The following is a 27,501-nucleotide window of genomic DNA, read 5'->3' as shown; positions in this document are numbered from 1 at the left end:
ACACGAATTTGATTAGCCCATTATTCCCATTTACTCAGAAATAGAGGTCATGTACAAATCATTGTAAGTCCACAACTGCTTTCAAACAATTATAGACATATTGTACTTACTTCAGACCAGCTTATTGTACTAAATTAAGATCAGCTTTGATTCCTTCATTCTTCCTGTATTTTGGCAGAACTCTAATGGCACATGGGAGTGACGTGAAGAACACTAGCAGTCATTCAGGTGTTTCATGTATGCAAAAGAAAATATGTAAATATATATATATGTATTTTATGTACAGAATGACACAGTTTGACTTAATTTCTTGTATGGGTGAGGCATCTGTTGACAAGTGCGTTATAAAAGTATGTATAGTGTACAGATCATGACCACACAATGCTTCAGTAGTGTCCCAGTGTATCTGAGTGTGTTTCACAAAAAAGGGTTTGTTTTCAGTATGGCCACAGCATGGAAGCTACTGTACAGAGAGGGCTTCAAATAACAAAGCATTGCTCCAGTTTTCCCTTCAATAGTTATAGCTAAGGGAGTACATGTACAATTTGTAATAATACTGTTTTGAATTATATCATTACTCACAATTTGAACCCTGAACACACCTTACATTATGTAGGTTTGATAACATTGGCAAAGAAAAGTCTGATTAACCAAGAGCTGCTGCTGTTCTATGGACACAAAAGCTGCATAAATATTAATTGACTCTTCCTCCCTCCTGTGTCCTGCAGTCATCCAGCACTAGCCCTTGCACACGTGCACACTCTTTTTCCCTTGTGTTCACACGCGCACACACGGACACACATGCACTCATAGCTGAAAGGCAAGAGAATCTTCACAGGCTATGAAAACCTGTTCCAGCTGCCTGTATATTTTCCTCTCCTCCAATATTTCCCCAGGACTCTCCCACTCAGACTGTGTGCATATATATATATATATGCAGAGAGAGAAAAAATGTATATATACAAGGGCTGCATGATTTTAATTAATTACTTCTAGTCGACACAATGTTGGGAGTGCTAAGGGTTATTAATAATAATAATACTTATAGTTACTGCCTGTGATTTGTCAGGCCCAGTGTGTGATTTGTTGCTTGTGAAATATTACACCCTGAATGCTAATTTTAATATCTGTGTTCCATTACTGCACTCATTCGATGAGAAATGACATGTATTATTATAAATACATATTAAGGCAGTGGGTATTAGGGGTGTAATAATAGATATTTTCCACATTTTCTGGTTTATTAATGTTTTGCTTCTTTTTAATGGCTGCCGCACCTCTACAAAACCCCTGAATAATACCCCCTAGGATTAATGAATGACTATACAATAAAGGTCCTTTGAACATGGGTGTGTGCAGAGCTTAAGCTCCACCACCTGTCCCTGTCCCTGCCTCTTGTATTCTGTATGCTACTCATTACATCGGTATGCAGTGTAGTATCTAGTATGACTAGAGGTGACTGTGTACCTGATTACTACCAACATCAGGGGCTAACTCGATCAGACTGATCCCAAGACACACCTTACCTTCTTATCCTCAGATCACTGTTTCGTAACTGTCACAATTTCTACAATGCATTATGGGACACAGGATGTCGATGTCAAACAGAAATACATAAAAAATGATAATTAAAAAAGTATTTTCCTAGTATATGCCTAAACAGCTTCCCTTTACATTGTATAAATGTTTAGTGCAGAATAGAACAATATAAATTACTTGTTACATGAACCTACCTAAAAAAAAAATAACTTTTTTGGACATTTCATACAGATACATACTGGAATCTGGCCAGAGAAAGATGTTAAAATAGTTGGAGTAGTTACACCCTTAGTAGGTATATTAATAAACAAATTTACACATAAGATTCATTGTTATATATTATGATTTTTTTTTTGGAATCTAATTTTGTGTTATCTGTTGGTACACAGTTAACTGATTGTGCAGCCCTTATGCAAGCTCTCCGGACAAAAATCTGTACATTTAAGGTGGTAGACACATCAGGCTCGTGCAGATGACGTTGCACGAAGATGATGGGGCGATATATATATATATATATATATATATATATATATATACATGTGGGGTGTGTGACAGGATTCATGGAGTGAGAAGAGGTGGTACAGTGCAGTGAATGAATAAAAATGGGTTAAAAAAAGTGTTATTGATTGTCAAAAAAACAAACAAGTGATTACATTTGGGAATGCCATAATGTAAAAAGAAGTAGCTGAATTTGCAGGTGTATCGACATATCCGGTCATACAGGTCTATCAGCAGTGGCAAAAATCCCAGTCTCATTAAAAACACGGCCACTCATGTGTTTCATGGCTTCTGAATATAAATCGCTTCACTTCCAGGCAAGAATTGCTGGTCATCTCAGGTTCGTCACAACCAATTTCTGAAAGAGCACACCAAGAGAGCATGCAAGGTGACTGCATTTTTTATTCACAAGCTGTGAAATCTGCTGGTGGTCCCTGTCTGTCACTTTCATCTTTTGGGCCACAATTCTGATGAGAATTCCTGCTTATAGGACTTTTGGCCCAGGTCTATAAGTGGGATCACATTGCTTTTTTCACAGATGCTTTGTGATCCATTTTCCACACATCCAACGAGACATTTACTGCACTGTACCACCTCTTCTCAATGTATGAACCCACACGCCGCATCCTCGTGCAATGCCATCTGCAAGAACCTGAAGTTACTACCACCTTAAACATGCTGGGTAACAAATGTTTTGTCAGGGGAGTTTATATTTTTTCAGGAATATTCACTATATATACCTGGGTCAGCTCAAATATGCTGAGCATCAAAGGAAGAGTAAACTCTACAGGAATCTTCTTGTTCTTGTTTATCAATTCAAATATTCTGTCACAGCCTCTTTATTTTATGGTTCAGTAACTTGATTGACTACTGTTTCTGTTCATCATCAGTGTACTCTGTATACATTCACATTTTCTCCAATAAACATACTCGGAAAAAAAATCTCAATTCATAGTGTCTCACCTTTCATACATTTCATAATGAGATGACGCACCATTTGAGACAGTATTTCACATTTTGCATTACTCAAATGATACCTGTCAAGGCTCGCTGTGGTTTTATCACGGAGGCCTTTGATCAAGTAAACATTTTCGCAAGTATTCAATTCTAATGATCTCATTTCCAGTTTGCCATCTCTCAGATTCCCTCTCCATATGATTTAATTCCACTGTCACTGTCCCACTGTTTCTTGACTCCTAGCGGAGCGATAATGTTTCATAATCATCCCATAATGGGGCCCACTCTGACGACAGCAGTCAATGGCGTGTGCAGACAGTGCACTGATTTACATTCAAAATAGAGTAGCCACTGTATTCAGCCCACTCAGTGTGTTCCCCTATGGGCACCCAGTCAAATGTTATTGTGCTCTAGCGCAGGTACGGGCTGAGGGCCGAAGTGGTCCTTGTCTAGTCTTTCACTCAGCTGGGTCTCGATTGGAGGAGCCTCCTTGCAGCAGAAATACTGTTTCCAGATCCTGTGGAACGCCATGCGGAACTTCTTGATGCGGAAGGCGTAGATTATGGGGTTGACCGCCGAGTTGCCGTGAGTGAGCAATATGGCGATGTAGAGGAGGAACATCGGCTTATCACAGTTGGGGCAGAAGAGGGTGATGCAGTTCAAGATGTGCAGTGGGAGCCAGCTGACGGCGAACAGGAAGAGGACGAGAGCAAGGGACTTGGCCAGCTTCAGCTCCTTATCGTAGTACTTGTTGGGGTCGGTGTGGCTGGTGGTCACTTTCTTGTTCAGCTGCTTGTGGATCATGTAGAAGATTTCCGTGTAAATAGCCAGCATGAGCAACAGCGGCGGAAGAACCCAGCCGAAGAAGTTGAAGTAAACCATGTATTCCATGCTGATGACGTTTTCGAACTGGCAGGTGATGACGAGGTCCGGGCCGAGCGAGCCGTTTCTTTGCTGTAGGTTGTGTAAATTGTTCCAGCCCAGCATAGGAGTCAGCCCAACTATGAAAGCCACTGTCCAGCACACGACCACCGCGATCCCGGCTCGTCTAGGAGTTACCACTCGTTTGTAGCTGCAAGAGTAAGAAATTAGATATTACTTAGCCTTCTTGTCATCAATAAACATTACCAGATAATAAATCTTCCACTCTTTTACTGCAGTGAATGTCCTTTTAGGAGGGCTATTTGTTGTCTTACTAAAGTATTGACATCCACATTTATCATGTTTTCGAATGCCCGATATCCTCAAGGTCTCTTGGCTTCATTATAAAGACAGATAGAAAAGTTCAGGGCAAGTGTCTGCATGCGTTTATTGCCTGACAAACAAGCAAACCATGCTGTTACATCTCCAAATGTCAAAGTTGTTCTTTTAAGCTACAGCTGTTGCTGACACAACCACTAACAGCTTCCAGAGGGGTAATGCAATGTGATAGCATAGAAAAGAGCAGAGCAAAACAGCTCGCTTTTCTCAAACACTATCTTACAGGAATCATTCCCTTGAACAAGACAGAGTTCCATCACCCAGAAGATTGCTTTAGTCACACATACACTTCACTAAATGGAGGTCTCACTGGAGTAAAGTGTGCTCTCCAATCTGGGAGCTGTTTGTGAGCTATTTCTTTTTTCATTCCCTGTGTATTTTGTGTGAAGCACCTGCCATCTACTGGCTACCTTAATTTACCTCTTCTGCTTGAGGTCCTCATTTGATTTAGAAATAAATATAGACCTGAACATAGACCTTCCTAACAAGAAAAATGTTATCTGTGGTGGCTCAGTGGTTATAGCACTGGGCTAGTGATGACTGGGTTGGGGGTTAGATACCTAGGTTTGGCAAGCTGCCACTGCTGGACATTTGAGCAAGGCCTCACTTCTCCTTGGGCCAACGAAAATGGTCCAGAATTAAACATAAGATTATAAAGTTCTCAAACCTTCTGATCGAAAGAGATAATTAAAATCAAAGACGTTACCTGAAGACCATGCCATCTAGCATGCGCTCCCCTACTTTCCACACAATAGTACTACACAAAAAGAAAGACATGACAAAGCTGACAGATAATAGGCAGCCATTGTTAATGGGGACGACTTGCAAAGATCTGTCAATGCCTTGAAGGCAGCTTGCATTTTTCTTTTGTTTGCTTGGGTGCAACGTTCAGAAACATAATGAAGGCCTATATTGCAAAACAGGATTTCCCAGTTAGCTGGATAACTTATGCCCAGGGTCAGGGTGACCCAATAAGAGTGACCCCAACTCTTTGTTGTGAAAGGACCTTATTAACAGCAAGTATGTTCCAATTTCAGTTTGGAATTATTGGTTTTCTTCAAACAGTTGCCATTCCAGAAACAGAATAGGTGGTAGCCCTCCCTGTAGAAAAGAATTCCTTCTGCTTAGGCAATGCCCCCTAGCCTTTATGACTTTTTGACATTATTGTTATGGTTACAATGGTCATGTCACCATGACTACGCTTTTAAGCGTTGGCTGAGAAACCAGTGTTTACTGGGTTCCTAAGAGTCCTACCTCCTTCACTAATGAGGAACACCTGCCACCCCTAATCAGTAATCCAGTCATTTCATGGCAGCTCCCCCCTCCAGCCGTCACACTATATAATATTACACATCTACACTTCCACTTATGTGGAATGTGCATTTTTTACGGCGTCACTGCCCATTTAGGAATGTGGCAGTGATGTCCTAATCTCACAAAGACTCAAAGCATTCTCTTTTTATGACTAAACAGGTACTAAACGTAGTGTACAGAAGTATACTGAGTAGCGTACCATTTAATACAAGACTCTCGATTTAGTACACATAGACTTCAAGAACTATATTCAACAGTTAGGTAAGCAAGCCCATCATGAGGGCAGATCAGCCCTCCACTGAACACATTGCTTGCTTTTTTGCCATAAAATCCAAAGCAGTGATAAAAAACACACCCTCAATAACACTATACACTATATGGACAAAAGTATTGAGACACCTTCTCATTCAATAATAAATAATTATCAATAATATGAAAAAAGAGTGTATTCTGTTTTTGTTGGAGTAACTGTCCCAGGGGCGATTTTCTATTAGATTTTGGATCATTGCTGTGAGGAATTGATTGCATTCAGCCACAAGAAAGTTAATTAGATCAGGGTGTTGGATGATAAGCACCACACCTCACACTCAGATCCCCAACTCATCCCAAAAGTATTGGATGGAGGGACTTTATACCCCTCTAGTCCACACCTGGCATTAGGCATTGTGCCAATAGGTTCATGTTTATCTGCTACAGACAGTCCTAGTCTATTGGCAGTCTTTTTCTACAGGGACGAGACAAGCTGTGTGTGTATGCACGTGCACATTTGTGTCAGCGATGGGTGCACCTTAGTACCTGGATGCATTCATTAAAAGGGGTGTCCACAAACTTTTATCTATAGCATATTGGCTTGTTAATATAAATATTAGTATATTATTGTAAATGATTTCTTTCATTCTCAAAGTGACGTATGGGGACCCCAAGGGCTTCATGACATAAGCCTATAGTTAGAGAAAATAAACTTCATATAAGCATAATATGAGAACTGCTACAACATCACTTCATTCTTTACTCAGTAACTCAAAGGAAATCAACTATAGGTCCTAGCAAACCAATCTAATAGTCTACATCTGGTTACAAAGCACCGTTAGTTTATGAGCACAACAAACAAAAATAGATTTTCTACAGTAAAAAGGAGCACTCTTTAGAAAAAACAGTGAGTCTGGGCGCTGTTAGTAGCTCAGCAGATTACTAGAAACCAAAAACGGGCAGAAGAGCTTGTGCTTCCATCACATAAACATGATGGTACATATTCACGTAATGTGCCTTTTGATGATTTGAATAAGTGGATTGTATAAATCTGCCAGGGTGCATGGAATTGTCTGACACAGGAAGGGGTCCCTGGCTGCAAAGGCTTTAATAATTCCCCAGCTCTGAAATAGCTGGGGAATTCTGAAGCAGCTGAAAATAAAATGTTAATGGTAAATGTTTTGTGAATTGTCGCACCCCTAGGATATATGTATGTATGTAATTAGTGTTGGTGGAACACCTTTTTTGAAATTCTTTACAGGAGAAGGTATTGTTCTTAACTTTAATTTACACTAATTTTAAAACTGTATTCCAAGTAATCCTGGAAATCATGTAAGAGGCAGCTGGTATTTTCAAATTGTGCAGTAACTAACTAAATAAATAATAAACAATGCATTTTTAATAGATTATTTTAATGGATCAAGTATCGGCTATTTTAATCTTAATCCGGTTCTGAGTCTTTGTTTAACCAAGGAGTTCAGAGCACCATCTGGTGTCTGCAAAGCACTATTAACAGACATCATTCTCAGCTGGCAGCACAGAGTGTTCACAGAAGATAAATAAAAGAGTTTATAGGAGTCTATGGGACTCACTGTTTTTCAGAGGAACATGAACACAGAACATAATTCTCACCGAAACACTCTGTTTTACCAGCGGGAGAACTGCACACCTTTCTTTGTTACTAAACCAGCTCTGAAGAGCAAATTCAGAACCCAGTGGAGGCTAAGGCTAATGCTACTACACAAACACTATAGAAAACCTCTATAAAACTATAAAACAGTTATTTCACATCAGCAGTCAACAAACAAGAACAGGTATCAGTCCAGTCTACACACTCACTCACTCACAGGAAATGATTTGACTGCAGTGTTTTAAAGGAATTGGGAGCTGATTGGTCAGGGAGGGGAGTCAGATTTTAAACACACTATAAAACAGTCAGTTTAAGAAAAGTCTCTACTAAACTAAATGAATTAGTTTAGAATGGCTAGAATAAAGTGATTTTACTTCTATTATTAATCAACTGTGTGCCTGTTTTTTCATTTAAACACAAAGATTGGCTCTGTATCGGCTGATTTTCAGCAATAAGAGACTCGGATTCTATTTGGAGACAAAATAATGAGACTGAGACCTCCCTACTAGCTTTCTAATTTTATCTTTGTAATTGCTACATGCAGTTAACCTTTAGACGTAATTCCATTATGAATTAATTCTTTGCATTGTTACATAATGAATTGTTTACATTCCCTTTTCATCTCTTCTGCAAAACGAGATCCTACACACAGCAATAACTTTTCAATTTGATCTCCTCTTCTGCTTACAAACACAATTGAGGCATTGATGGAAAGTTTAGAATCTGCACTTCCCACAGAGCGGTTCTGCTTGCTTTGCGGAGCTTTGAGTGAGAAATTATTCAACATAATGCATGTAGAGGCACTTGAAGGCGCCACCTGGGTCTCAGATGTTTAAAACACACTGAAGTAACGTTCAAGTTGACGCCTCGTCATTAAATGTTTTATGCACAGCTGACTGTGCTGCTCACAGTGCTGACTGACGGACATTTAGCTTGTTGGTTCATTAGGCCAAAATGCCTACAGTTGCATCTTGTTGAATAAGCAACAATATTTGCAGAGATGGTAATGAGACACTTTAAAAAACACAGGTTTTTAGTGTACAACAGATTCTGTAGCTGTACAACAGAACAGCATTTTCACTGAGAACAGTTGTCCACTCCTTTTCTGTCTTCCAGACTGTTCACCTTTGCTTAAACTTCCTCTTAAGCCTCAACAGGCTGGTATTGATGGTAATAAACTATAATAGGGCATAATAAATAACATTATACCGAGGAATTGCAGTAAGCAGCCACGTTTACTACATGTACATTTTATTATCTGCCAATACATCATAAATTAATAATTAATCATTATATATTTGAATTACTCATCTGTCCTCAGCAGTGTAGTTTGTATTAGCCCAATTCATCTGCCATGTGTTATTTACAGCTTGTATATGGATTATTCTTCCTCTGTTTAAATGCTGTTTCACTTCCTCTGTTTTTACAGCCTAAAATAAGATTGTCAACCCACAGACACATCAAAGTGAGCTATAACTGGATCACAATTACTCTTCAGCTGCAGGTATGGATGGCTCTTGGATTGCAGAGCATTTTGCATGCAGTGTATTTTAGATCAAAAGGTTACCTCCGGCAGTCGTGCCATTAAAGATGGCACAGTGGCATTTCTGTTGAGGTGAGCCTGAGGGGCAGAACTTGCTTTGTATTAGTGACCAAAACTTGCACGGCTCTTTTCTGTTTGTTAATCGTATCTTTAGCTCAGATTTTCTGTCCTCCTACAGACAAATACAGGCTTATAGGGTTAACCAGGGTCGTCAAAAGAACCACACTGAATTGGATTACGTATCCTACATATTTTCATAAGACAGCCAAGGATGTCAAACTGTATTTTCCCTGGAAAGTTTCCCTCGAGTTTGGTACATGGAACGCTCTCAACATAAGCTGGAAAACGCCCCAATTCCAAAACCCCAGTCTTGACTCAACATATTTATGGCCCCAACGAACGCCCTAGTCAAAGCTGCTGAAACGGTAGAAAGCAACGGCGATTGGGGAAATATTGTGTTGTTGACACTGGGGAGCAGCACATCATCACCAGGCTCGGCTAGTGCCTGTGCCAATGTCCAGGACAGCAGGGAAGCTGAAACTCCAGGGGAAGCAAATGCAATTCTAGGATCCATGCTAGGCTAAAAAGGTATTGCTAGTAGGCGCTATATGTAACCATCTCCTCAATCAAACGCTCCCTCAAAAACAAACAGGATTACCTCAGCTGACTACCACACTGGAGCTAAAGACACGTCTGAAAGGAAAGTACAGCCTAGGAAGTGAGTGGGGGTAGGGCTAAAAGCTAACCCGGCTACAATCTCTACAATCTAAAATTAGCTTGCTAACAGCAAATTACGCTGAGAGAACACAATGAGAGGACACTATCCAGTAAGAGTCAGAAATAATGACAGTGTTTTTGGTGCAACTAGTTTATAGCTATAAAATAATATAGTTTTTCCCCATTTCTGCCATAAAAGGAAAACCAGCATGTTTCAATCTGTGGAACCTGCATTATCCATTCCCACGTGACCTGAGAGCACCACCGAAGCGAAGCATGGAGAAAACTGCATGGCTAGTAGACTTTTGTAGCCTAGGTTCCCCTCAATGGCAAGCTATCAGAATCAGTGCCATTATAAACTTCAGCAGTTTTAAAGCACTGCTATTTGCAGTGCATGACTGTTATTGGAAATCATAATTATCATCCAAACAAGCAATCAGTACATTTGTTTTTGTGATAATGGCACATCTGTATTGTGGCGGCAGATATTATTGAACAACAATATCTACACTGATATTTTACACATCAGAATGTACATGCAGGCTAGTGCTGATATATTGTGAGCTTTATTTTTGCGAAGAAAATAAAAACAAATAAAAACTGGCTCAGAAATTGGCTATCAGCCAACATGGTAAAGAAAAGAGTGCATCTCTACTGGCTACTAAAGCATCTTCACCATCTCCAGACCAGTTATGTGACTAGTGGAACCCTTTTTGGCACTATATGAAACCTTACACCAGAGGTTTTCCTTGTATATAAGACATTTAACCAGCCAAAAATTTATTTAAGCATCCAAAAGAGTTTTCATGGTCCTTTTAGACCCATTGCCTTTACTTAAGAGCCCTTAAATAAACCTCACTTTGAGAGTGTAGTCTTGAAGAATTGATGTATTTATTTATTTTGATGCTTTTCCCCTGTATCCAGTTAGTTTAGTGAAGTTAGTTTTTTGCAAGGCAAACCTATATTTCTGTCCGAGTTGTCCAATCATACACACAGCTTGGGTAATCTCCTTAAAATAAAGCACTGCCAATAGAATTGGATGCTCTGGAGCAGCTGCATGTGAGCCTAAGGTCACCATGGCTGTGGAGAAGTGGAATAGTTTTGTATGGGGTGTATGATCTAGAACTAATCCTCCACTTCCAGCACTTAACATCACTAATGATCTTGTGGCTGAATGCAATGAGATCCTCACAGCAGTGTCCCAACATGTAGTTCAAAGACTTCCCAGCAAATAATCTCCTTTCATTTCAGAAGAAACGCTGAATGTGAGGTGGAATCTTCATCTACATCAGTAGTCTCCAACCCTCTTCCTGAAGAACTGCCTGCAGGTTTCAGCTCCAACCCAAATCTAGTGCTGCCCATTAACCCAATCAAGGGCCCATTAACCCAATCAAGGGCTTCTGAAGCCGGTAATTAGTTGGATCAGGTGAGGTGGATTAGGTTTGGATCCAATGCAGCTTTCCAAGAGTAGAGTTGGAGACTCTCTATCTATCTATATGGACATAGAATGCTGCTGGTCTAAATAATGAGCTAATTAGCAACCCCCCTCTAAGATGATCTAGGATCTGCTGCATGCTGTGTTCTTGCAATAGCATTCCTATAGTCGAGCCCTTTTCCTAGACCACCAGTCCTACTCCCAGAACCCTGACACTTACACAAAATTGACTTGAAGGGCTTACCTGGTTGGAATCTTGACCCTGAGGTATCGGTCAATAGCGATAGCCAGCAGCGCGAGGATGGAGCTCTGGGTGAGCACGAGCACGGTGCAGGCCACCAGCAGACAGCTGTAGAAGTGCGTCTGTAGCCCGATGCTGATGGTGATGGCCAGGGGGATGACCAGCGCGCCCACCGCTATGTCGGCCACGGCCAGAGACACGATGAAGCAGAAGGTGGTGTCCCTCAAAGACCTGCTGATTTTCACTGCCCACACCACCATCACGTTCCCCAGCACGGAGGACACGGCGATCACCACTTCCATGCCCATGTAGAGGGCTTGGGCAGGGGACAGGGCTTCAGGCATTCTGGTGGTTCTTCACTCCAGAAGGAAATCTCAGGGAGAGGAAGGATTGGAGGAGAAAGTGATGTTCCAGGAGTTGGTCGGCTGCCATTAGGTCAAATGTCCATCATAAGTAGGCTACTTGTGTGTAGGTCCCGTACGCGGAGAACGGTGGTCCAACATAGAGAAGCGCGAAGCTCGAGGGAGATGAGGGCAGGGGAAAGCATCGTAGCGTCTTAATGCGGGGTCCTACAAAACTACAAACACGCGCTCCAGCACGCCCAGCTGACAGCTCTTCATCATCCAAACAAAGGAACTGGGCTTCGTCTTCGTTTTTGTCACCTGCACTCGTCGCGTTGCCTTTCGCACATCCAAAGCATGGAGAAGGAGAAGACATGGGGCTTCATGCCTACTTTGGCCGCCAGATCCGTCCAGGTTTCGGTCGATCCGGTCGCTACAGACCCCCAGTCCCGAGCGCACTGCCCTTTTCGCGCTGTCCCAAAATAGCGCACTCCTTTGTGCTCATCCACTCGCCTTTTCTTCCACTTCCACCGCAACAACCCAGCCAGAGCCACTTTTTTCTCTCTCTCAAGCTGAGCGCAAATAAATCTCGCGCGAGCAGTAAGTGCTAGACCTGGTTTCCTTTGTCAAGAGCAGGAGGGCGAAAATAACCCAGCTGAGATCGTCCCAGGCGCAGATGTGCCTCCCCTTACTCCAGCCACGCAGACCACCTCGCTGCTATTACTAGGCTGGCGGTGTGTTGTGGAGCGCTCCAAGGCAGCCTGAGTGGAGAGAGTGCTGTGCTAGATAAGGTGTGTGAGCCATGCCCATGTTTGCTGTAACGTTGGTTGAAGTGCATAGTTAATGGGTGTGGACTTCAGCACAGAAGCTCCTTGTTGTGGAGCATTTATGGAGAGCTTTTTTTTGAGATAATGGTACTTCTCTATGTGAAATACTGTAATTTCATTACTGCACTGGTCAACTGGGAGTGGTCAACAAACATGGCAGTTCTACTGAACTGTTAAGGGTGTTTCCACAACAACTAGGTGTTATTTAAACCTTAAAAGCCAAAATAAGGACTACATTGCTGCTATACAGTTGGGGTTCTTTCACAGGGTTCTTTTACAGAACCATGAACAAAATAGTTGTCCATCATGGAGAAGGACCATTTAACCAGGCTTTCATTGAAGCATTTCCAGCAAATGTGGCATTATTTGTTGAAATTGCTCTTTGCAGAACATTACCTTTACTAAAGAACCTTGTTTTAAGAGTATAGATGATAGCATGTGCTAGGAAAACGGCAGTGGGCCTATGTCATTGCACTTCCACACACGTTTCACTTTAACCATCACTGAGGTGAATGTGGTCTTTACCTGAAGGGTATTAAATTACTACACTTCAGATCTTGTTAAAATGTGTTCATGCTCCAATGCTGACAAGTGCTGACATTTACTTGATATCTTAGCACATGCAATAACTGACCTTATAGCATTCATTCAACATTATACTGTATGTCTGTTCATTTATACTAGCAGCTGTTTCGGATATAGCTCTTTTTCCCACTACCAGTGACGTGATCTGGCAACAGGATGATGCAAATTACTATACATGCTTATCCAAAAAGACACTGTACAGTTTTTTTTTTTAACTGAGGAAGACTGGAAGCCGTTTGATGCTGTATAGTAGCAGTAAAGGTGTAGTGCTGCTAAATCAAAAAATATATATTCTCAGCATTTGTTTTTATGGTGAAAGATTTTTGTTATTATAAGATGCAAATCATAAATGTAATTATGACATTATTTAAATTATGAAGGTATCTTGTAATTATGAGATATTATGTTATAACAATCACATGTATTTATGGCATAGAACTCCTTGTAAGTATCCCAATATCATAAGATTGTCATAAAAAAACTTTACAGGCGATTATTTATGCAGAAGCATAAATACAAAAGCAATGTCGAAGATTAAATTTTTAAAAATTTAATAGGAGCTGTACACCCCTCTAGCCCACTCCTGGCATTAGGCATAGTGCCAATAGGTTCATGTTTATCTGCTCCAGAGAGTCCTGTTCTGTTCTAGTACTTCTATACATGGACTAAACAAGGTGTGCATTTGCACATCTGTGTCAGCAATGGGTGCAACTTAAAGTAGCTGAATGCATTCATTAGAAGGGTTGTCCACAAACATGTGGACATATAGTGTATATAAATAACATATTACACAAACAACAATAAAAGATGTTTTTATCCTGTTCTAATGTATGCATTTTATGCCTGGGCTACTATAGCCAAGGTATCTCAGATCAAGCACAATCCAACTATTTGACTATTTGAAGCTTCCTGCTGATTTTAGATTCTCTAAACAGCTTGCAACTGTCAGTCAAGAAAGTTGTCAGACCTGCAGCAAAATCCCAGACACATAATACAGATAGCATAAGGCAGTAGATATGGTAAACAGGTGTGAAAATACATTCACCTGGCCCCCAATAATCAGTAAGAAACCATGTCCTGTATCCCTCTCTGTCCAGCGGCCAAACCTGGCTAGACTGTTGCTGTGACCTGAATCTTCTGCTGATGCTTCAGGGGTTGATACAAAGAAGAAGGGTTCAACAAAAGAAAAGCTGAAGTCTGACTTTGCTGCAGAAGTCCCAGAAAAAAAGGAAAGGAAAAAAAAAACAGGGCTATATTACACTCTACGCTTGAGGCAGTACAGCAGCCTTCTGCATCAATTGCTGAATGCTCAGTTGTGATGGGGCAGAGTGTGGCATAGGAAAACACTGTCAGTCATACTCAGGACGAGATGTCTGCGAGAGAGAGAGAGAGAGAGAGAGAGAAAGAGAGAGAGAGAAGGAAAATAAGGAAGAGTGCCTGACATGTGTAGGTGTCACCAAGAGGCTTCCAGATGAGCCCTGATGTAAGAAGAAGGCACAATGCCAGCCTCTTTCCTACAAAACAGATGGCATGTTGGACTTGTAGATGGCACTCTAGAGGCCAGTTCCAGAACTGTCATGCCAAGCTGAAAGGATCAGTTTTGGGAGATTAAAAGAGAGAACTTTGTGCAGTCATTGTGTTACACTCTCAGAATGGCTTGAGATGGTTCTTTAAGCGATGCAATAGACCATATGTTCTCTTTGTCCTGGACGTGTCCTCGTTTTGGGATGTGAGAAATGTGTCCAGCTTTATACATCCACATGCAGCCATTGGTCAAACATGGACCTGCATCTACATCAACCACTGATCAAACTGCATAAGTCCCGCCTTCTCACTGCCACCTTTGGTGGAACCTGCATCTACATAAACCACTGATCAAACTGTGTAAGTCCCGCCTTCTCACTGTCACTATTGGTCTACTTGGACTTGTTTCTACATAAACCACTGATCAAACTGTGTAAGTCCCGCCTTCTCACTGTCACTATTGGTCTACTTGGACTTGTTTCTACATAAACCACTGATCAAACTGTATAAGTCCCGCCTTCTCACTGCCACTATTGGTCTACATGAACCTACATCTACATTAACCACTGATTAAACTGTGTAAGTCCCGCCTTTTCACTACCACTATTGGTCTACATGAACTTGCATCTTCATTAACCATTGATCAAACTGCATAAGTCCCGCCTTTTCACTGCCACTATTGGTCTACGTGAACCTACATCTACATAAACCATTGATCAAATTGCATAAGTCCCACCTTCTCACTGCTGCTGTTGGTCTACATGAACCTACATCTACATAAACCACAGATCAAACTGCGTAAGTCCCGCCTTCTCACCGCCACTATTGGTCTACATGAACCTACATCTACATAAACCACTGATCAAACTGCGTAAGTCCCACCTTCTCACCGCCACTATTGGTGTACATGTACATGTACCTGCAGCCAAAGCCAAGAGCCAAACATTGGTCAAACTGCTTTCCACCACAGCCGATTGGCCACATTGGTAAAATGTTTTTTGCTTATTTATTATTATACTCTAGATTTTATTTGCAACTCAAGTTGAAATGAATGATGATTTGGCCATATAGGCTATTGAGGTTATTTACTTGTTTTGGTAAATGATTAAATGTTTATGTATTCATTTTAATGTAGTTCATGTTTCATGTAGTTGCATGATTTTAGAGATAATTAACTCCCTCCTAACCTCACACACGAACACACACTCTGCTACGGTCCTACAACCTGGCCACAACATCCTAACCACAAAGGACGCCCGTCTGTCCCCGGTGTCCTCTTTTTTAAAAGCCCAAATGTTGTCATCCTATAATTATGGGACCAAAAGTGCTTCTTTCATGGCATTCCTTAAAGAACCCTTCGAAACATCTTTATTTTGAAGAGAGACTTCAAACATGATCTTAGTATGTTTAGATGGACATGCCACTGCCACAAAAAGCTATCATAAGACACATTTGGTTCTAAAGTTAGACTCTAATGACTTGTTTCTCAGACATGGAATAAAACCTGTCTTAGACTAAATTGCAGTGTTGGTATATACTTACTTCTGGCAAAGATCCAGTGTAGTGTTCCACCACTAAAAGCTCTTTTTAAACTAAATGTGCTAAATGTGGTTCTGGGAAACTAGCCATATAAGCATTAAAGCAGCGTTCTGACCTAAAACTAGCATTTTCAGATTTTATATATCATTGTTGTGTAATAATCAAAATCGCAAAATTGCATCCCTCTGCATCACTGATTAGACAGAATTTACAATTTTTAATCCTGAGTAAAACCTTCTGACCATGTATCAGAAGGGTTTTAGAACAGAGTTCTCAGTCTTTAAAGCCAGAAATCTCAGTTTAGAGACCAATGCAGCACCACTGTGGGAGGCAAGCTGGCATGTTTTATAACAGATGGTAAAACATTGCACTTAGGCTGAAGTGTCCATGTCAGACAAAGGCTAGGTTTGTTTGAATACCAGCACTCTTAATCAGTTCTGAGAGAACAGAGTTGAGGCAAGGTTCCAGAACGTACTTCTGCAGTACTGGCTTCAGTCTTAGCTTGCAGCAGCGCCCTCATTTTTGCAGTGTGGATTTTAGAGGGAACTCCAGATGGTTCCCTGATCTCATGCATTTACGTAATGCCTAGTCAGGTACCAAAAATATTATATTATATATTAATAAACAAACACCATAGGATAGTACTCAGTATCTGCATATTTTAGAGGCCTTGTCTGAAGAACCTAATCAACTAAAAATCAGAAGTAGAGAGATAATGAACCTTGATGAGACTGTTCGTGTCTGGGTGATGTTGATATTAAGTATCAAGTAACTGTTATTTAAGGAGACATCTGACCATCATAGAATCATTGCAATGCTTTTGAATAGGGCAACCGATACTTAGGAATGCCCACTTTGTCAAGTGCAACAGCCACAAATTCCAAATTATGCTTGGGCATAAATTTGCTTGGGCATGTGCCAATTTAACACTGCAATTTTACAATAATGTCCAAACCTTGTATCATTGTTTTTGATATTATATCATAACATGTTAAATATTATAATTATTTTATCATGGTTTGAAATTAAATACTTTCTTTCACTTTATTTAAATAAATAAAGTCTTTTTTATATTCATATTTTAATATTGTTCCACTTTTTATTTTAAATTATTCAATATTATAAACGTTATCGTCATGAATGTGGGCTTCATGTTCCAACCTATGGCTGTGTGTTCCAGTATGGTCCAAACCATGCTCCAAACAATGACTGTATGAAACCATACCCTGTGGTATAGAATCCAACTCCCCTGCAGCACTGGGAATCTTATGCCCTTATTGGAAGTTGGTATGGTATCATATAAACAGGAGTTGCTTCTATTTGGAAGCATACATGGGCGGATGGGTGAGAGAGAACCCTTTGGTGCTCTAGATTGTACAATGAAGATGCTCAGACCAAAAACAGGCTAAAATAGCTGCACCTAATAACGCATAAGCTCACATTAGTCTTAGTGGAACCTTGTGAATGATATTGTGTGCACTGAATATCATACTACACTGGATTATTAAATATTGGCACATGTTTAGTTAGGCCAAATTATTTGTAGAGGCTTCACATTATCAAACGACCCTTGCCTGAGTTTTAACAGATCAACCCCGTTGAGTCAAAAGTTTGATTAAGGGCTAAATGATTGCTGTGCAGTGCAACTAGAGGGAGATAGTGGCCTTGTTAAGGCAGCTCTCCACGGTATGCAGGTATCTGACATGATTTCTGTTTGATTAAGCAGAGAGATTCTTAATCCTCTGTTGACTAAAAGTGACCTATTAACCAGGATAATGGACACTTCATGGACGCTTGGTCAAACGTACATGACGTTACCCGGTTCAGGCTGAACTGAAACTTTTCATACCTTGATTCATTGTGATTGTACTTTAAGGCTGTTAAAGATGTATTTCTGTAAGTAGACATTGCACTGCAGCTTCATTTGCTTTTGGGAAAATCTCTAGTTATCATGATGGTTTATGCTTGAAGGATGGTTGAGGCAATTTCAGGCTTTAAAGAGACTGCAGCCTTTAAGAAGGATATTCATTTACATAAATTAGTTTCCCTGGAGAATTACAGGGAAAAGTAAGTTACAGTAAGTCACTTACAGTAAGTAACGAGGCCTAGTGGACACAATATTTCGATACTTACATATTTTTTTTTTCCATTTAGTGTTGATAAATAAAAAAAAATATTACTTTGTTAATCATCAGAATAAACACTAGATTACTCAATTACTAATACATTCAATGGACAAAAGAATCTGGACACTTGCTCATTCATTGTTTCTGCCAAAATCAAGGGTATTTAAAAGAATTTGTCCTGCTTTTGTTGAAGTTACTGTCTCTACTGTCCAGGTAAGGCCCTTTTACTAGATTTTGCAGCATTGCTGTGTGAACCTGTTTGCATTCAGTGACAAGAGCATTAGTGAGGTCAGGATGTAGGATGATCACCACCCCACCTCATCCTCAACTCCCCAACTCATCCCAAAGCTCTACAGTTTGAGACATTTTTTGGTAGCGAGCATGTGACTCTACTGTAACATTCCCTGTTTTGAAAAGCAGATTTATGAGGGATTGGATTTTGCAGGCTTAGACGAATGTCCCATTGGGCAGCTTTTAAGCACAGTGAGAGGCTGCAGAGGAGTGGGATGTTCCTTAGACTGAAGCTATTGGTGAAACCAGGCCATAGAGAATAATAGATGATAGGAGGGAAACAATTTTCTTTAGGTTGAAAAACAGCAAATCTGGCCTTTAATGCATAAGGACAGGTCAGAGAATGGTTTGGGGGGGGTGGGGGTGGGGTGCAAACAGCTGGTGCTGTATGGAGAGGGGGTGCAATCAGCACTTCTTTTAAAGGACTGTGTCTTGAGTGTGGACTTTCACCGTGCTGTTCTAAAGTAGATTACGTGATTCACTGTGAGGCACTGTGTGTTTGTCAGATCCCAGGCTGCTGAGTGGAGCCTCTGCTCAGTCAAAGCCAACAATAAAGCCACTAAGCTGACAGCGCGAGACAGAAAGAGCACTGAGAGGAACGGCAAAACCAACAATAGCTGGAGAAAAAATGGCCCCAGAGCAGCCTTGCAGTGGAATAAAAACAGGATGTATTTTACCATGCTGTCCTATTTGTACCCAGAGCTGACCACTGGAGCATAAATTCAGGCAGGGAATGGCTCGGTGGAAACCTTGGAATATATTTTCTTCTGGTGAGAGTCACACAGAGAGTCATCACAGTAAGAGAAGGTTTTACAGGCAGAGTAAGCATCAGCTTTAAGGAGATATTTGAGCTTTAAAGGGTCTGATTAGCAGATTAGAGTGCTAATATTGCAAGTGATGTGTTCAGTTTAGGGCAGCTGCTAATTAGGCTATTATTTTATATGCTTACTAAACTAAAAAAGCAATTTTAAAATGCAGTATTTTACCTTCGGAAAGCAGAGGGAACATCTGAAGGGCATCTCTGTGTTACTGAAAGTACACTGAGGTTCATTTCGTTTCTTTGCATACTTTGTTAGCCTCCTTTCACCCTGTTCTTCAATGGTCAGGACCCCACAGGACCACCAAAAAGCAGGTATTACTTGGGTGGGGGGTCATTCTCAGCACTGCAGTGACATTGTGACACACAATGGTGGTGTGTGTTAGTGTATGTTGCAATGCTCTGAGTGGATCAGACACAGCAGTGCTGCTGGAGTGACACATTATGTTAATTACAGTAAATGCCTTGTGTATATTGTAATGATTCTAGGCTACACTAAGTGCACATACTTAGCTGGGCTTTACCTGCTGTGGGGACTCTAACAAACCCCTGAGCTTAATTGAGAATGCGTGTACTCAGCTAATTGGTTGGCTGGACCTCTGGCCAAATCTGCTTTAGTTGTGTTCACAGTCTGGAGGCCTTACCGCGCTGAGAGTGGTGTTTGCTTATCCGTTCTATTAGCCCACATTTTGGAGCCTCTGCAGTTTCATTTATAAATTAGTTGGCGTTTGCATGCATGTGTTTGGCAGAGTTAAACCCACCTCCGACTCACTGAACCCCAGCTCAATTTATCAGATGCTTTAAGACAAACTGTGAGCCTGTTCCAAAAGGCCTTCAGAGACTATTGGAATATTGCAGACCTTTAGCAGCACCCGCCAGGGGAAATTCACACCATGAACGATATATGGTTCTCTGTGCTCCAGTGATCCACAAGAGAGATCTGTACCAAGTGGCAGAAGTCAAGTGTTAAGATGGACCCTGAAAAATATGCTGGTTTAATGGGAACAGATACAATTTTATCAATTTTAGACCTCGAAAAGAGGACACGTCTGGGAAAAAGAGGACGTCTGCTCACCCGAGCCAAGGTAGTCCGGTTTGTTTATGAGGGAGCAGATGTTGGAGAGCAGAGATGGTAAAAGCCACTTATTTTTAGGGCCCTATTTTAGCAATCATAGGCGAGCCGTCAACCGTGCACCGTGCATCTTGATTTAGGGCGTGTCTGTGTGTCTTTGCTATCATAACGACGGGAAAAGTTCACCCTGCGTGGCATGAAAAAAGGCATGTACTAAGTCTCTTAATTAACCATGGGAGTGTTTTGGCGTAATATGCAACCAATCAGCATGTCACTTGTCGTTCCCTTTAAGAGCCAGGTGCGGTCTGACTTTGGTCGGCTGCTATTTCAATGGTGCATGGTGGGCGGTCTGGGAAGCCTTGCTAAAGCGGGGGAGCGCATCGCCTCTAGAATAAAGTTATTTTAGTTTGTATTCTGTTTATTGTTGATGTAAAAGTTTGCATAGCTGCCAACTGGCACACGCTATGGGTTTGTACACTGCTGTGTGTCCATGTGTGCATGTCCCAGCATTGACAATCCACTGCCAAGATAGCAGTGAACATCTGACTGTTGATGTCTGCCTAGGTTGTTTTCAGTCAGTGGCGCTCCTGTGTTTTCCGTTGCCAAGATAACAATACGCCAGAAACTTACCTGAACACACCTCAATAGAAATATTCACAAGCACCGTTGCTATTTAAACGACGCAAGTGGGAGACTAGACTGAAAATAGACTGTTGGTGGGGTGTAAGATAGCAATGAGCATCGCAACACACCTTGCGTAGGGTGTAAGACAGGACCCTTACACCCTTAGTTAAATTGAAAGCTCATCTGATTCAAACTGCATAGCACTGTATGGAAGTGTTTGTGTTTGCATCAACTTACCAGACTTTTACAACTAGTCCCTCAGTCTGTAACAATTAAGCCCACCTATGTATGTTGTAAGGTTGTAACGCGTGCACTCCTGCAACTCAGATTTACATTTACATTTGCGGCATTTAGCTGACGCTCTTATCCACAGCGACTTACAAGGTAACTTGTATTACAGAGGTGAGCCAATGCAGTGTTAGTCTAGTGCAGAGTCTTGCCTAAGGACTCGTATTGGTGTAGCACACCCAGACTGGGAATCGAACCCTGGTCTCCCACATGGTGTAATAGCTCATGGCAGCTAGTAGTTTCATCTGTTGCGCCACACCAACCACCACAGATGTGTTAGTTACTTTCATGTAAAAAAAAGTCGTTTATTAAAATAAGGTGTTGCCACAAGTCAGCTTGACAGAGAGATCGGCGTTAATCTCTCTGTCTCCTTAGCAAGAAAACCAGAGGCAATGGTGCGAAGCGGAGACTTCCTCAGAGCGAAAAGAAAGAAACCTTGAGAAGGGCCAAGACTCAAAAGGGCAACCCATCCTCCTCTTGTCAACACAGTGTACAAAAAAACTAATAATACAACAGAAGCCTGAAGAAGTCACTATTGGATATATAGAAAATGTAATATGCATATGCAATATGCAAATCTCTTTTGGGTCAAGGAGAATTATATCTATGATTACCATGTTAACATGAATATTTAAAGAACTCAGCAGAAATAGTTCATGTTAGTAGTCAGAGGCAGGGATCCATCCTGTCAGGGAGATGATTGAAGTATGCAGGTGAGATTTTCAAGGCTTTGCCGGAGGCTGAATGGCATACGCATGTGGCTGCATGGTGGTGGCAAAAACTAGGCCTATTAAAAATTGTAATCTTGCTCAAATTCTTATAAATAAATACAAAAATACAAAAAACAAAAGGTGTTAGGTTGGGTCTCACTCTCTTTGTTTGTTGCCCACACTCCAATACGGACCAAACAAATGCTTGAGATGTGTAAATACGAAGAACCTTTTTAAGGCCTTAAGAACCTGGTTCTTCTTTTATAGCAATGTTCAAAGAACCCTTTTGAAACCCCTTTGTGTGAGGACACTCAGTTTAGATGTAACTGAGATTGTATTGCTTATTTTTCTAATAATATATTGAGGTCTGATGTTAAGTGCAGGATGTATGCTTTAATGACTGTTGCTAAATACGTGCTGACTGTACTAATTTGTACAAATGTAACTAATGAGATTTATTCAACTAATTTAAGTCTGAAATGTCTCGCAAAACATTTAATTAGACAAACATGCTATTCTAATTTATTGTGACTTAATGGAAGTTATAAATATGTAAATGTTGATTATGACTTAGAATGACAAAAATGCAAGAAAATGTGAACTATTCAGTTGCCCATAATTAGTAGCTAATTCACCCTAATTATTTAAAAGGGACAGGTGTGAGATTTGTGTGTGTGTGTGTGTGTGTGTGTGTGTGTTGAAGCATGCTGAACATTCATCAGGAATATTTTTGCTGTCAGTAATAATACGTAGAATACCGTCATGGTTTTATCCTCAGTTTAATTTCTTTTATTATTTTTATTTCCTTGATTTTTATGGTTGCTAAGCAGAATCTTGCATTAGAAATTACCTGCCTGTTATCAGGTCACCAAGTCAGTCCCCAGTAATGCCACTGCCATCCATGGAGTCGCAGAGATCACAACTGGCCTCGCTCTCTCTGGGTGGGTATGTTGTCACTTCCTCTCCTTACATTCGCTAAGCTCAATTCTAATCAGTGCAGATGGAAATTAGCGCTCTCCTCCAAGCACGATGTTGCTTTAGCAGCAGTTCCGAAAAATTGTGGTTGTCTGATTAAGGGGGAGTTATGAAGAGATGGATTTATTTGATAAATTAATATAAAAATGTAATAAACATTTAAAATAATGTCCCTTTAGTAGAGGATGGGAGGATGTGTCATCATTTTGTAATACATGTTGAGCCCTATGGAGAAAAGCATGAATCATCATGATTTGTCCCCTCTGAATATCAGTCATTTGAATGATGTATAGAAAACTGAACAAAATCCTCTACAGGAACACACCTGTTACATTCGTTTGGTGTTTTGGTGATTCAGATGTGTTACCCACTACGCTCACCAACCGCACAAATAAACCATTGTGCATTAAAACACATTATTTATCTCTTTAAATCAACAATACATCATTTTACCAGGGGCAGCAAAACTACAGCCTACTGCTGCTTGGTTGTACCATGCCTCTCTACTCTCGTAACTCAAACGATCCCGTCAGATGTACACATGTGCACACTGGCTTTTAAACATAGAGCTGACAAGTGCCAGTTTTCACCCATTCATTTCTTTCCCACTGACTTAAATGAGCCTAGAACTGGAATCCTTATTTGGGCATGTTGCCAAGTAGGAAATAAATATAATATATCCCTGTCTGCATGTTTCCTGGCCCATGCTGTTGATCATGACCATGATGTTTGGGTTTATCTCATGAAAAAGACTCTTTTGCTTATTACAGACTAGATGATATCATGTTGCCGAAATCAGTTTTATGGCAGCAGTAAAATGGAAAACAAAATATTGCAGAAGCCAATTAAAAAAATTAAAATAAAACCTGGCAGTGAGCGGTGGGTCGGTGGTCTGGCTGATCTTTTAGCACAGCGCTAGTTTATCTTTGAGGCAGAAAACGATCTGGTTCTAAATGAACAGCTTGAACCTTCTCGCTTAAATCTGTTTTAGCGCTGAAAGATTTGCCCCTAAGCACAGACTGTCCTAGCGTTTTATTGACACCAGAGGTGTTCTGCCACTGTGACACGTCACACTTCATTTGAGGGATAGACTGACCTTGAGGCTGTTTAAATGAAATGTTTTATTAACCCTGCCATTAGTCTACTTTTAAAAATGAAGGGCTAATGCGGGCCACCTTAGCTGACTGAAGCCTGCTGAACGGCTGCCAGCTCTGCTCTCCTCTGGCCTGCATAAAGAACCTGCCAGCCAGCTCTCTCCCGGAGGCGCATGGCCTGTCGCATGGCCTGTGATTTTTAAACCTAGAAGAGGCTAGCAGATGGTCCCTCAGCAAGTCTACTTGCATATGAAAAGACAGAATTTTTATTAAGGCATACGCTGGGGAGACGAATCCTACTTTTTAGAGCAGTTTTAACCATTCTGTCAAAATCCTTTGGGAGAAATTAGAAAAGTAAAAGGAAAAAGTAAAGATGTATTATTTTTATTTATTACAATAATGCCCAAAGAAAAGCCATATTGTATTAAAAATATGGGGTACATAGTTTTAGATTTTATAATGAATGTTGGTCTCCATTTATTATTTTGAACTGTGAATTATTGCTCAGGTCGCTGTCATAATTCCTTTTCCAATTATTTAGGAGAGCCCCTTGTATTTAAAGCCCCTTTGGGAGGCATTTATACTGCAGTTAACGTTTTCATGGTTTGCCACATCCAGTCTTTTATTTCTCTTTCAATATCTTATAAATATTGATATAATCACTGTCACACACAAACCTCTCCATCTCCAAAATGGCAACTTTACAGGAGAAGGAAAGGCCTTCTTAAGTGTCGATGAAAGCCAAAGTAAAAATATACATATTCCTAGTGATTGTGGAGCATTTCTATTGGTGCATTCATCATGAAATTCTCACACAGTGTTAGAAAGAACAACTGCCAGATTCACAATATGATTTTCACAGTATGATTTTCACAATATAATTTTCCTGAAGAGCCTTTAGTTCTATTCTAAAATACACTTTAAAATATAACGTAAGCTCGGCTCGTTTTACAGTTGAGTAGATTTGGTGGTTTATGGGTATGTACTCCCTCTTGCACTTGTCATGCATTTTAATGTCAGATAACAGGATATCGTTGCTGTCCAATTAAAAACATGTATCTCAAAAATGGTGAGATGAAAGGAGAAGGCCAAAATGCTCTAAACTTTGAATGGAAGTCAATGTAAAATAAGCCTTTATTCCCAGTCATTTTAGAGCTTTTCTATTGGTCCATTCATCCAGAATTGTGTACACAGGAGAAAACTAAAAACAGACAAAACTGGAGATACATGGTTTTCATTGGACAGCAGTGATATGGCCCTATTGTTATGTAAGCACGCACGCACGCACGCACGCACACACACACGCACGCACGCACGCACGCACGCACGCACGCACGCACGCACACACACACACACACACACACACACATCTTTGATATAAATTGATATAACTTATCTATAATTTTTTTCTGTTTCTATTATATTTATTGATCTATTATGTATAGAATTTTGGTTAATACTCTGATGTTAATTTAAGTGCTAAGGGATTGGGGTGATTAGCCAAATACCTTTGCAGAAACTCTGTTACAGTTATATCAATAAATGAACAAAAAAGCTTCTTGCATCCAGTCCTATTCTTTACTCCTTCAGCCTCGCTGCTGAGCTCCCAGACAAACCATGTTTTCAGAGGGAGAGGACACTTTATGCCCCGTGTCGGACAGCATCGTTTTCTTTCATTGATGATTTCATTTTCAATCAGCATTTTGTTCGAAGCAACCAATTTTCCACTTCATCTCCTCCATAACAAGATGTCTGTAATGGCTTGCTCTCCAAAGCTATTACTGCTCTTGAAAGGAGAGACCTAATCTCTGGAATTCAGTGCTTTCCGCAGTTGGGGGGGTGTACGAGAACTCCAGCATGGTGTGTTCTGTAGCAGTTCTATTCCTTTTGGCATGCACCATTCACCCGACAGGATTGTAGTTCCTACACAAATCACAGGCAGTTGGAAGCATCTGAATCTTATGTTTGGGCCTCTGTAGACTCTAGACCTTCTTAACATCGTTTTTATGAGCTTTTTCTCATTTTACGAGAACTGCTAATAAACATGAGCTTGACATCTTCTGCCCAGAGTACACATCCCCCAGCTAATATGCATGGAGAAATGTTCAGATTCTCTCTCTCTCTCTCTCTCTCTCTCTCTCTCTCTCTCTCTCTCTCTCTCTCTCTCTCCCTCTCTCTCTCTCTCTCTCTCTAACTTTGTTTCAGTATGCCACTGTCAGAACATGAGAAAATGTCATTATTAAAATTTTAAAGCTAAATTTGACCTATTTTAGACTATATATTTTATATAGGCATGCTACACAGATTAAGTTGCACTTACTGTGCTGTACTGTTTATCACTCTGTACTGAGATTTATAACAGCCTTAGATACTTCACTTATCATTGTGAACTCCACTTTCAGTGCAAAGACAAATACATTGGATTATTATATGTCAATAAATTAAGCAAATTGCTCAGGAGTTTCTATAAGAATAGCTGTTGATGAATCTTTGTAATTGAGTAAGTGAAATTCACTTAATGTAATGATTCAAACTGTCCACAATGTCTGCAAATCAGATTGAATTATTGTATAATATCGCTGCAATGATCAGATTGGGAGATATTTCTCGACATATTGATTATGATGAACCGTGCTACTATGGTAGCAATATGCCAGTAATAGCATTTCTTATTAACTCCCTGTGTTCTAAGCTGCAGTCCATATCTATCAGAAAGTTTTGTTATGGTCAGAGAGTCACGAGTGTCATTTTCCCCAGAAGTCCTGAGGGTCCTCTTTTAGACAGTGACTCAAGTATGCCATGCAAAGTATGGCATGCTATCTTTAGAAAAGCATGCTTAAGAGCTGCGGCCAGACTTTTGATATCCTGCAGAGGCATTCCACTCCTCCTGTTTCTCAGTACCCATCAATATTGTGTCTTGTCATAATGCTGTTTATAGCAGTTTAGCTTTATCCATTAAGGGGGTAAGATGAGTTTGGTAATAATCATATCACAGCAATGTTCCACCTCCTGTCCATTATCCATTAGATGAAGAACATTCAGTGGATCCCACTTCCTCTGGAGTCCTGAGGATCTGTTATAGTGCTTTTATGAATAAAGATGCCAAACAGGGTTCTTCGAGGTGATGACACAGAAGATGTGATAAAAAGCAATTTACTTATTTAATGGTTTATTCAACTCAAATCAACATTTTGAATAGAACTATGGTTTATGAATGTGAAGAATGTGAAGGTCTCCTATTATGTATAACTGAATTTACCTCTCTTTATTGAAAGAGACTTTGATTTAGTATGTAAATACTGTAA

The 27,501-nt window shown here is 40.4% G+C and overlaps 1 protein-coding gene across 1 annotated transcript; it reads right to left on the bottom strand.

Annotated features, from left to right (window-relative positions):
- Positions 1 to 21: 21 nt before the first annotated feature.
- On the bottom strand, positions 22 to 12,535 carry adora1b (adenosine A1 receptor b). The gene is made up of 2 exons (XM_072681788.1): positions 11,387 to 12,535; positions 22 to 4,066 (listed from the first exon to the last, which is right to left on the bottom strand). The coding sequence occupies exons 1-2, from the start codon at positions 11,725 to 11,727 to the stop codon at positions 3,388 to 3,390; spliced, it is 1,020 nt and encodes a 339-aa protein (XP_072537889.1). The 5' UTR covers positions 11,728 to 12,535; the 3' UTR covers positions 22 to 3,387.
- Positions 12,536 to 27,501: the final 14,966 nt, after the last annotated feature.

This window comes from Salminus brasiliensis, chromosome 6 (assembly GCF_030463535.1).
Source record: "Salminus brasiliensis chromosome 6, fSalBra1.hap2, whole genome shotgun sequence".
Classification (NCBI taxonomy): Eukaryota; Metazoa; Chordata; class Actinopteri; order Characiformes; family Bryconidae; genus Salminus; species Salminus brasiliensis.
This window is presented reverse-complemented; position numbering and strand designations above follow the sequence as displayed.

Bases quoted from the DNA above. Each gene is read 5' to 3' on its own strand.
- adora1b (XM_072681788.1), bottom strand. From the start codon at position 11,727: ATGCCTGAAGCCCTGTCCCCTGCCCAAGCCCTCTACATGGGCATGGAA. The intron at 4,067-11,386 runs GTAAGCCCTTCA...TTACTCTTGCAG, and splicing joins AGGGTCAAGATTCCAACCAG to CTACAAACGAGTGGTAACTC.